Source organism: Uloborus diversus, chromosome 10 (assembly GCF_026930045.1).
Source record: "Uloborus diversus isolate 005 chromosome 10, Udiv.v.3.1, whole genome shotgun sequence".
NCBI classification, from domain to species: domain Eukaryota; kingdom Metazoa; phylum Arthropoda; class Arachnida; order Araneae; family Uloboridae; genus Uloborus; species Uloborus diversus.
The window spans coordinates 4391429-4404141 of record NC_072740.1 but is presented as its reverse complement, the minus strand read 5'-3'; the positions used below and the strand labels follow the sequence as shown (position 1 = coordinate 4404141).

At 35.8% G+C, this 12713-nt stretch overlaps 1 protein-coding gene across 1 annotated transcript; it reads left to right on the top strand.

The window, feature by feature from the left end:
* The first annotated feature begins 298 nt into the window (after window positions 1–298).
* On the top strand, window positions 299–1096 carry LOC129231629 (probable global transcription activator SNF2L2). Its single transcript, XM_054865994.1, has one exon. It carries the CDS (start codon window positions 299–301, stop codon window positions 1094–1096), a length of 798 nt encoding a protein of 265 aa, XP_054721969.1.
* Window positions 1097–12713: the final 11617 nt, after the last annotated feature.

Here is a 12713-nt window from a genome sequence, read left to right as displayed (position 1 = left end):
TCAGAAAAAGAGAAAGTACAGATTTCGGAAGCATGCGCATTTTCACAAAAAAAGTGAAGATGCGCCAGACACTCAGGCAGAGAAGGTTGCAAGGATAGCCAAAGCTCTCAGAAAAGTTGAAGAGAATTTACAGTCTGAGAATCCGATACATTCTTGGGAAGACATATTCACAAGCTTCCTAAGAAATGGCGATTTGTATGTCCCACTTGAGGGCAAGAGCGAGAGCAAAGATGTGAAGATCGGGGAAAAAACCAAAGGAGTTCTGATGTTCGAGCCGAACCATAAAAAAAACACTCCAATGGTTGAAATAGCGAATTACCTGAACGGCTGCCCATCAAAAGAGAAAAAAGCAAGCCTCATCATAGCTCCCTCACGGATACTGCCGTGTTGGGAGAAAGAGTTGGGAAAAGAGGCACCCAAACTGGTAACAAAGATTTATTCCGGAACGGCTGAAAACCGTCGACAAATCGCGACTCAACTCGTTAAGCAGAAATTTGATGTTCTGCTTACGAGTTTCGAATACGCTTCCAGGGACAATGCCCAACTTTCAGAAATCCACTGGAAGTGCATATTTGTCGACGAGCGTTTCCGGCTCAAGAGCCAGTCCTGCAAGCTGACGAAGGTGTTGATCCGGAAGTACCAGAATGCGGAACTGCGTTTCCTGCTGACCGAAAAGGCCATGCAGGAAAACCTTCCCGATTCTTGGTCCGGCATTATTTACTTAACTCCTGAAAAAAATGACGGAGAATCATTTGAGAAGTTTTTTAATGCGGAGGAGCCGGTAAAACTTAGGCTCAACCGGAAAGAGACACAAGCTGCAATCAAGTGCTTGCAATTGGCGATGAAGCCCTTCCTGAAGATGATAGCAGATAACAGCACCACTGGAAGAATCGACAGAAGCATCCTGAATACCATCAAATGCGATATGTCGTTCATCCAGAAAAAAATATACATGAACATCAAGAAAGGCGAAGAAATATTTCCAAAGAAGTGCCTGGTCAGCGTAAGTGAATTGAAAACGAAACAGAAGGTGGACAAGCTGACCCAACTGAGAAAAATATGCAACCACCCGTTCATGTTTGACGAAGTGGAATAGGAGTGGGAAGCCAGCAAGAAAATAGCGGCACAGCCCGTAATGACATCGACCTGTGTCGAGTGTCTGGTAAATTCGAGTACTTGAACTGCCCTCTGCGAACTTGCCTATTCGCTCAGGAAAACTTTGGTTCCAAATCAATTTGGGAAGCAAATTTCTTTAAGGAATCATTTCCCCCTTGTCGGAGTCGGCAGCCATACTTTCAGCTATGTCCCCTGAAAGAAAATGTTTTTAATTGTAATAAAGTCAATAAACTTTTGAAAATCTAAATATGAATCTTACTTTAAAAGTCTAAATATTACATCTGAAAACTTAGGAAAATAATTAAACAGCATAAACATAAACAAGTGTAACGTGCGGAAGATATTGGGAGTCATTTAAAAACTCTCTGATCCATTAGCACACTACATTAATGTTAGAAGTAGTTTGTTTCCTTGCTGTTGATAAATATAGTTATTAAGAAAAATATGAGAATCCAGGGAACGAACACAACATTTTCCTGTTTACCTATGATGAAACTTTTGAAACCTTGTTTTTTCTTACAAATCTTTATTGGTTCATACACTTCAGTGTGTTCATCCACTGCTTGTGCCTCCCGTCCTTAGCTTTAATCTTTATTTTCTGAGTTGCAGCTGCTCTGTCTTTGCACTTACTTCTCTCTGAGAGTCCAAAATATTTTCAGCTACCAATACGAAGATATAACTACCCTTTATGAAGTTTTTGCCTTTAGCTCTGTCGTAGCCATTCCAGAATGCTAATCTCAAACAAGAGCGAAGTAAGTGCTAAAGCACAGAGCAGAATACGAAAAAAAAAAAAAAAACACACAGTAACTTAATTTATGAAATTTTACGGCAATAACTTATTTGACACTTAAAGGTGATAGAAACCTGTACTGTCAAAAAATTTCCGGAAAATTTACGGTAATTGTTACTGGCATCCATGTTGCCAGTAACTGTTACGGTAAAAATCAAATGTTACTGTAAAATTTTACGGTTTCCTCGGTAGGCCACAGCAACCAATTGGAGCTGGGATCGCTTATTTCTCCGGTATAAATTACCGTAAAAATCAACGATGCTGTAAGTCCGCCATTTTACAGTAACAATTACCAGAAAATCTTCCTGAATTTTTAACAGTATAAAATTCCGGAACGCGTTGCTGCAAATAATCTTACACGTTTCGAAATTTTCTTACTGAAAAATTTACGGATAGAAATTTTAAAAAGAATAATTTGAATTTTTGGCATCTTGAATTCAAATTATGGTTTTCGCAATCACGAACGTGTGTGTGTGTGTATGTATGCGCGTGTGTGTTTGTGTAGGCGCATGTGTGTGAGTGCGTGCGTGTGTGTGTGTGCATGTTATGTACGCAGTGCTGTGTGTATACGGGTGTGTGTGTGTGTGTGCATGTTGTGAATACGGGTGTGTGTGTAGGTATTCGTGTGTGTGTATGTGTGTGCATGTTGTGTATGCAGTGCTGTGTGTACTCGCGTGTGTGTAGACGTTTGTGTGTGTATGTGTGTAATTAATAACAGAATATTTACTTGAATATAGAAAAATATTAACTTTTCCTCACTAAAGAAATAATGCATTTTTTCTCACTGGCTGGGAAAATGGATAGTCAAGAGAAGAATTTAAAAAGAAGAAAAAAAAGCTGATCAATATGTGCATTCTATATCCACTCTACTTTTTAGTGATACTAGCTCACTCTACAGAAAATGGCAAAGCCTTTTATCAAAATCTTTTCATGCTTTTTACTTTTATATAAAAGAAAAAAAAAAAACTGTCCGTAAGTTGTTAACACAAAATCTATCTTTGCCACTTTGGCAAAAACTGGTAAAAACCTATTTTTGACGGGCGGTAAAACCCGTGGTTTTCCATGGTTTTTTCCGCCCCCGGCAAAAACCTGCCAACCCTGGATTGTTAATAAAAAAATGTTACGTCAAATGTTCTTCATTAACAGAAGGTTCTAAATTTTCTCAAAATGCTCCTCTTCAAATGCATTACAGCATGACATATTGCAATAGTAATCACAAAAAAACTATAAATAAGCGTTAACTCTTTTTCTGGGTTTTTTTTTTTTTTTGAGCAATCACGATTGCTTATTGTTCACATTTGACTGTTTTGATGTCCTTTGATTTTATTTTCTCACCGCCACCCTCTGCAGCATCACCGTCGACCGGGTCCTCACGATGCTGCTCCTATAGCGAAAGCCGTCTCCAGGTTGCATCCATATCCTACACACACGCGCATACATACACAACTACACACACACACACGCGCGCACATACACACCCATACATACACAACTACACACACACACACACACACACATGCACATACACACAAGCACATACACACAGCCATACATACAGACACCTACACATACACACATACATATACAAAACTACTCGCATATTCATGCATACATACAGACACACAACATACACACAACTATCCACACATTCATGCCTGCACTCAAACACATATGCCTATACACACATACACCCCCCACACACGCATTCATACACACAACTACCCACACACTTATGCCAGGACACAAACACACATGCCTACACACACATACCCTCTACACACAAACACACATACCCCCACACACTAACACACACGCCTACATACACACACTCGTGATTGCGAAAAACATAATTTTGTCAAAATTCAAATTATTTTTTTATTTTTATTTTTGGTTTAATTTTCACATTGATTGAACTGATTTAAATGTTCCTTTCATTTTCTCACAGTAGGAAAGTATTTATTTGCTTTGACTTTATTTGGCGATCAACAATTGACTATCTTTGCATGAGTCTGAGCCCGCCTGATCCCGAAATCTATTTTCGGTTCTTGAGCCCGAGCCCGTCTCACTTATAATGCCCAGGACTTGAAACGCGGTGGTTTTGAAAACTTAAAAAGTACATCATGACCTCTATATTTAGTTTTAAACTGCGTAAATTTACGCTTTCTAAGTCGAAAAAAATGACGTATAGTGTTTGTTAAATTTCGCACAGCGCCCTTAAGCCCGCTAAATATTCCACCTAATGAATACTTTGAAATATCTAAAATACACCGCCAGCTCAATTATTCCATCCGAGGACTGCAGTTTCGTGCTTTTTGGCACTCATCAGCCCGGAATAGGAAACACATGAGCTGGAGGCGAAAAATCTCTTAAGGAAACGAAGAGAGCCAAACAAACTGGTAGCTAATGCAGAATTAGCATTAGCTACCAGTTTGCAACATGCAAGAATCTTTGAGTTGAACCCCACCATTGTTGCGGTCGCTCATCTGGTTTGCTAATTCTGCATTAGCTACCAGTTTGTTTGGCTCTCTTGGCTCCCTTAAGAGATTTTTCGCCTCCAGCTCATGTGATTCCTATTCCGGGCTGATGAGTGCTAAAAAGCACGAAACTGCAGTCTTCGGATGGAATAACTGAGCTGGCGGTGTATTTTATGTATTTCTGCCTTAGCCCTGGCTTTAGGGCGGTAACTTACTACAAAATACTTTGAAATATGTTCCATAAGAGAGATTTAAATAAATCGAGTGCTGCTGATCATTGTTTCTGCCTTTTTTTCTGGAGGTGCGGTATATAAGGTTAAGGAAGCAAGCGCCAGGCGATGGCTTTTCGAACTTGAGCCCCCCTTCCCCCTCTATGACAACCAGGACTTACGAGGTTTGAAACATGCAAGACAGTTCTAATTTTTCAACGGAGTTGGAAATTAAGTCGTTTTATTCGTTTATTTTCCATTATGTATTCATTCATTCTTTTTTGTACTCATTCATTTTATCAAAAATACTTTTTAAAATCAGATAAAGCATTTTCATAATGAAATATTTGCTAGTTTTCACTTTGACAAATGAAAAAAAAAAGGGAAAATTTTCGACTTCTTTTTATTTTTTGAATGTATAAAATTACAGAGGTGCTGAAAACAGTTAATACAATCTTGAGATTGTACATTTCAACTAGAAATATACTCCATCCTGGTTTTAAATTAAGATGCACTCTAAAAAATTTCCGTAAATTTAGGCGCATTGGCCATAAAATTATACGGTAAGTGCCCTTCTTCGAGGAAACAGGGCAGTGACCGTAATTGTAAAAAAACTACAGTAAATTTAAGTTGCGTTGACCGTAAAATTACGGGGCAGTCGTCCAGTCCCTTAATCTGTGCAGAATACGGTCATTCCCCGTAATTTGCTGGCTGATAAAGATCACGTGTCGTTGTCACGTGTTTCTACGCAAAGAAGCGGGAAGGAGAAAAGCCAAGATGGCTGCCTTTTGTTGAACGAATGTCGTCTTCCAACTAGATAATTACCTTTTTAATATGTAATATATGATATACGCCTTAAAATATCTGGACTAAATATACGTATTGGAGAGTAGGGACTGTCTTCCAGGCTCTCATCTAAGTATTGCTCCTAGGCGTCGAAAAAAAAGAAAGTGTTGTCTTCCTCGCCATGTGTATTCCAATGTCTGGAATCAAAATATTAATAAGTGTTTTTTTTGTATACTATTGTTTAAGTGTAATTTTAATCTGCTGTTCTTTTTTAATTAGCTATTTTGATAACAATAATTTGTGAGCATTGATTGATGGCGAGTACCGAAACTTCGCTGTAACGTTGAAATTTAGAATTGATATTGATTGTATCAAGACGTACTTACATACTACAATGCATGCAAACGTGATGCAATATAAACGCACAAATGAATATCATATTATGCTCCATGTGTTTTAATTTCCATAGTTTCATTCAAAAATTTCTGCAGTATTTTTCTAAATTAATGTAATTAATAAAGATGTTGTGCATGAGGGCAAAATGAATTATTTACTAATTCTCTGCATGCTTTATATTCCTGGTTTTAAATAACCATGATCAATGACTAATAGGAATTGGTTACATTTTTTAGATTGTTTTTAATGAACTCAAATGTTACATTTAAACTAATGAAATAAAACATAGGTACGTAGTTGAAAATAAATTGCTTTAGGCTACCTATTAACGACAGATTCGTTTTTAGTAGAAAATATAAATAATAACATCATTGTTTTCATTAGTTTCACAGCTAGAAATGTTTAAAACATGTTTCATACATTTTTTTAATAGCTAAATCTTTAAACAGTTATTCATACAATTATTATAAACCAAAAATAATGTGATGAAGCATGTATTTCTTATCAACTTTCAACACTTAATTACTGAATTGTTTCTGGTTCAATGTGCCTAAACTTATAAATTAAATGTAAATTTCTATAATAATACTATTTTTTACTGTAACTTACAACTATTCATAACTTAAAATATAATATTTTGTATAATAATTACTGTAGGAAGAATGTTCACATCATTTACTGCTGTATTGTCTGAATCGCAGCTCTCTATGAAATTGAAGCAGTTTTCAATTTGCTCAATCTGAGCGGACGAGAAGCCATGTCTTTCTAGTAGGAAACTTAGGCTGTGTTTGCATCATAGAAGTATAATCTAGGTTTTTTTTTGGGGGGGGGGAGGTGATTAAAGTGGTGAGATTGTGCTATTGAAATTTACTATGGGTATGCCTTTTTTAGAGAGTCGTTCATGTGATTTATAATATCAAATAACTTTTTATTGGGGGTTGCATAGCCAGGATTTCATTTCTTTAAGGGTCTAATATACAGAATACAGAGTGGTTCAAACGGGGTGACCCCCCTCCCCCATCGTATATTCATTACGCAGTCACTTTACAGTCTTTAAAGTAGTAAAAATCAGCAGAGCACCATCTATGTCGTAACACAGCGGAATTCTGCTCCATGTTATTGTAGATGTTTTGCTGGGTTCGGAGCAGAATTTTAAACGCAATGTTCTAAACGCCAAAATTGAGTGGAATATGGTGCAGAATTCAGCTGTGTTGCAACATGGATCTTGTTCAACTGAAGTTCTTAAGACTTCAAAGTAACTGTTAAGCCCAGCTCTATAAATTTTTACTAACTTGCAAAAACTTAGTGGGTCCCCTCCTAGACTAGCAGTGTATATTGTTTACGTAAATAATAAAATGTTACGTAAATAAGTCTCATTACTAGTTTTTTTTTCCTCAATTTCTTGGATCGTGGATCTCCTTAAGGATGTGCCCCCCCCCCCCCCCCCCCCCGAACTGCAGGTACTCAGATCGGAGCCTGAACTGTACAGCAAACATTCAACCATAGTAAAATTAAATGAGGGTTACTCCCGCTTTCGGACCACTCTGTGTATTATACAGTAAAGCACAGTTTATACGTTTATCTTTTATACGTTTTTATCATTTATACGTTTTCAAAATTAGTCACTGCTGAGTCCAATACATAATAACGAAAACCTATTATACTTTTTTTCATTTATACGCTTGTTTCATGCAGTACTTTCAAAAACGTATAAACGGTGCTTACTTGAAGTTTTCTTATATACGACTAATGAAATTATGTGTGAAACACAAATATTTTCATTTTTGAATTTTTTTGGTCATTGCAATTAGGGTCTAAATCCATGAACCCTCCCCCTGGTTGTACTACTGTTTTTTGAAGTGTTTCATTCAAATAGTGTTATAATCGAAGGTTTGTTGTCAAAGGCGCGTTTCAGGTCATTCTTTCGAATGATTTGGTTCTGGTATGAATGTTTTTGACTGGAATGTATTTTAATCATAATGGCAGGTTTATAGGAGTCATGGTTGCAGGTCCTTGAAGTGGGGGAGGGGCAGTGGTGGATCCACAGAGGGAGCAATTGGGGTGATCCCCCCCCCCCCACGAATTCACAAACCGAAATTTACCTTTGCAAATTTAATTTTGTAAATTCGAAAAATTTCCGGAAAAGGTTTCCAAACTCTCCCCCTCCCCCCAAACTCATCACAAAAAATCGCCAACTGTATTTTTACGACTTTTTAGTTCCAAAATTTTTTTAGGGGAGAGTCCTCAACCCCCTCTCTTCAATGTCATCAAAGATCGTCAAAAATTTTGAATTTTTGGATCTTCAATTTCGAAAAACTACCCGAAATCAAAAACGTTTTCGAAAATGTCGTTCATTCAAATTTTACGGGGTTCTTGAATCAGAAAGGAATGGGACCTTACTGTTGATCCTTCTATTCTACTTTTGAATTTATGCTTTGTCTTATGTGTGTACGGTTATAAAACTATTTCAACGGTGTAGTTATTTAGTAGTACTTAATACATTCTAAACTACTGGGTTTATACATTTTTCTTTTTAGTTTTTTTGGTTTTTACGCAGTCTGGTTTTTTATTTTTATTTAATAATTTTTTATTTAATCTGGAGTTTTTTTAATATAAATGATGCATAATCATACCTACCATTTTTTATTTTGTTCCATATACTTAGTTAAATTTTCTTTCACCCAGACAATCCTTGCTTTAAAGTTTGATCCAGTTTGCACAATTGGATGAAAAATAACTTCTGGATCAAGAAGTGTTTCATCGGAATTTATTTAGAGGTATGTATTAATATTTTATTTTAAGAAATGTTTTTCTAAACTCTATTGAGCGACGATCAGTTTCTTTGCTCAGAAACTAACGATTGTAATTTTTCTACTTGTTACTTGTATTCAGTGCTTTTATTTCTGGTCGCTGTTGTATTTAAATGTTATCGATATGAAAAAAATAAAATTTTATAAAAAATTTAAAAGAATATAAAATGTTCAGTATAATTGTGCCACAGAGTAATGTCCGATGAACTGGACACGAAAACAGAACTCTTCATTTTGTAATCTTAGGTAGTCTATTTGTATTGTATAGGTATGAGAGCACGTCCTATTTGTATTGTATATGCAGGGCGCCCATATGCAAAGTTGCAAGGGGGGGGCAGGCACGTAGCTAGAACTTTGTTAAGGGGGGGGGTCCAAGGTTGCACGAACTTCAAAAGAGGAGGCATGCTAAAGCAGAATTAGTAGCTGATAGTTACACAAGATAAGATAAATCCAATTAAAACTGATTATTAAAATATGATAATTAACTAAAATTAATTAAATAATTGAAATTAATAGAGCCATTAGTTAAAATTAGTTAACAAAAATTTTATATTAAGTGGTAAATTAATTATTGAAAGTTTGTAAATTAACATTAAACTGAAAGTTATCACACACTAAGTTTCCAAACATGGGTGAACCTCTGTCCTCCTGAAAATGAGTGATATATTTTCTATTAATAAAAAGGGCACATTAAAAGAAAAACGGAAAACGAAAACTGTTCTAGAAATTACTTGGAAAATGCATGCGATAAGTTAATAAAATATTAAAGCTTTGTAATATATTTCAACAAAATATGTACATTTGTACTTATGCCATTTTATTTGAAAACTAGAAAGTAGCCCATCAAGGTATGACGGGTGAAAATTGCTTCAACTCTTCTACATTTGAACGAAGCAATTGCCTGTTTGGTAATATTTTGATAGTTGAAATTTTAACTCTAACACCAGTGGATTAACCCTAAACTCCGGTAGATAGCGGTCATTGTTTTCGTTTCTTCATTCCTCTGAGATGACACAGTCTTACCAGTAGAACTGTTAAGTTACCGGATCGAGTTCAGCCTTGTCACAATAAAGCCTTTCCCTGAATGTTAATCATTACCAAAACATATTATCAAATTACATATCATGCCGTGGCGCGAATTCATTGTTGAAAACGCGGGTTACTCGATCATCGGCATTATTTATATGAGGATAAATAAATCTATATCTATGGAGTCGAATGTATAACTATACGAATGTTATATAACGTAACCCGGTCCGATTTGAACAACATTTCAGGCAAAATCCCACAACTCTCTCAACGAAAATATTAACAAGGTTTCATTTAAAAAGCTTGAATTAGTTTTTATTGATTAACATTTATAATATTCTTTTGATAATGCGAAATAGAATGATATTTCCAATCTTATCCGTTTTATAATTATCATTCCTTTTCATCAATTAAAAGCTTGAACAAACTATTAACTCTTTGAGAGACGGAGGCTTCCTTTGATGCAAACCTTTTTTTATACATATAAATTTTTTTCTTCAGCCAACTGACACAATGATTCCAGTTAGCTGAAATAAAAAAAGAGAAGCAAGAAATAAATGGGGTTCTCAAGTGAAGTCACTATTCCTCAAAGGGTGAAAGCTGTTCGAAAAAATTTTAAATATTGGAAAAGGCGTATTGCCGTTTTTTATCATTTTTTTTTCTAATGGGGCTGTGTTAGAGGCTTTAGCCTTTTGCGGAACAAGTGAGAACCAACCATATGGCATCCAGTCATTCATATGCCACCATTAAGGCGCGGATGTGAATGTCAGAGAAAAATTTGATGCCCAGTTTCCACCAGATGGAGATACCTGAGCTCTTTTCGATGCGAAACTGCAAAAGGAATTTAATTTTGTCAAGAGCTCAAACGACCTAAGGGATCTTTTACATGCCGATTAATGGAATGTATACCTAATGAATTAAATTAAACATCTGTGTGATTTTATTTTAACAACGTGTTGTTAATTTTAACAACAATACATATCATATTTTACAACGCAGGCAATGATTTTTTTTCTTTAATACGATGTTAGCAAAACACTTTATTGCAAGAAATAGCAAATATCGTTAGCTTGAAGAAAATAAGAGTCGAAAAAATTAAAAAAAAAGCGATATAGAAACGAAAAACTCAAAAAAATTTATCTCGTATTCACCTTTTTTGTTTCTTTGCTTGTAACGCAGTAAATAGCGATAATTTTCACCTAGTAATTTATAGTTAAATGCAAATGCCTGTTTTTTGTTACGTTTAATGCTACCTTCACAATTTACTAAAGATGGATGCATAGATGCTAATTAAATAACTTCTCAGTACAATTGGAATACAATTATGCTTTATGGGACAACATCGAATAAGAGATGAGAGAGAGAGATAATTTTTCTTCAATTAAAAAACTAACTGTTTTTCTTTTGGGATCATAGAATCACAATTCAGTAAGATTTAAAAGTATTAATTCGTAATAAATTACTTATTACATGCTTTAATATGGCCGAACTTGTAATTTCATAAACTGATCACAGAAAAATATTCAAGTAATTTTCAATTATTTTTCTATAAAATTTTGATTCCGCAAAAAATTCGTTACATCAACTTCAAGTTTTATTTATTCATTTATTTTATTTATTTTACCTTCAAACACGAATTCTTTTTGGGCATTTAATATGTTCAATGATCATGCTTAAATATTGGGGGGAAAATCTATGTAATTTGTTACTCAGAAAGGAGAGAAATGTTAAAAATAATCTAAAAGTTCAAATAAAATTGTTATCAAAATATAAAATGAATCTGAAATGAACCATGCCAAAAATATAAAGAGTTAAAATGAAAAAAAAAAATCAATAATAATTTTTTCTCATCCTCAAGCACATGAAATGTGTAGAATTTCTTTTTTCGCTGCTGGCTTAGAATCTAAAATTAGTTTTTAAATGGAAAAACACATTAACACGTAAAATTGCTTGTATTTTTAAGAAAACTTTAAAAGGGAGCACTGGCTCTTACCTAGTTTGGGTAAACTTAATTTTCTTTTGCATATATTTTTCTTCAAGATATGTTTCCTATAAGTATGATATAGATAAAAAGTGCGTGTTAAAACAGAAAAAAATCGGAATTCAATTACTGATTCACCAGGAACGCACCTCACTCTGGCTGTCTTTCGTGCAACATGCGTCTATGAAATCCGCGAAAATCCAAAAATTAAGGAGACAGAAATAAAGAAAACCACACCAATGAGACTGGGGGGCAATAAATGCTTGTTTTTACTTTGCCGATGGCAATCTGATGGACCAAAGGAGAGGGGCTGAATTTCAAGGTCACACGACCCAGCTGGTTTGAAAGACGATACGGACATTTCCCGGTTTCCGACGTAGTGCGCGACAGTAAAAGGCAGACAAAAGTTGGGAACCTGCAGTTGTTGCACGAGGTTCTCGTGTTCTGAATTGACTCAAGGACTGAGAAATTTTCCGATTAATGGGAATATTTAAGGGGAAAATGCAGGGTTTTATAAAAACATTCTCTTTCGGAAAAATTTTGTTGATGCGAGATGCAACAACTGAGTTTAAAGGACAGGGGTCTTCCGGGAAGGGGGGAGGGTCCGGACCCCATGGACCCACCCCTTGGCTACGTCCTTGGGGGGGGGGGCTCAAATATTTTCCCTGTGGTTTAGCTCTATATTTTCCCCAGGGAAACTGATTTCAGGACAGATTAGAGTCATTAAAATTTGACATTTTTAATAACTTATTCATTAATGGTTGGAGAAGAAATGTTTTTACATTTTTGCAAGGAAAAAAGTACTAAAAGCAAGGAAATTCTAATTTCAAGGGGGGCTCTAGCCCCCTTGCACCCCTATATGGGCCCCCTTGCCTTATACGTATGTAAACTACTGTATTTCGGATTGGCAACATGTGCTACAACCAAGGATACTTGGGCATATTTCAACAGTTAAAATCTCAACCCTGGCTGTCCCACTGCATACCCATCCATGCTCGTCATTGGAGGGGGGGGGGGATTTCCCCCCCCCTTTCTTCCAAGAAAAAAAGATGAGCATGACTAGGGTATGCACGGGCGCTGCCAGTTAGGAGGTTTTAGGGGCTCAATTCCTCCCAGAATCCT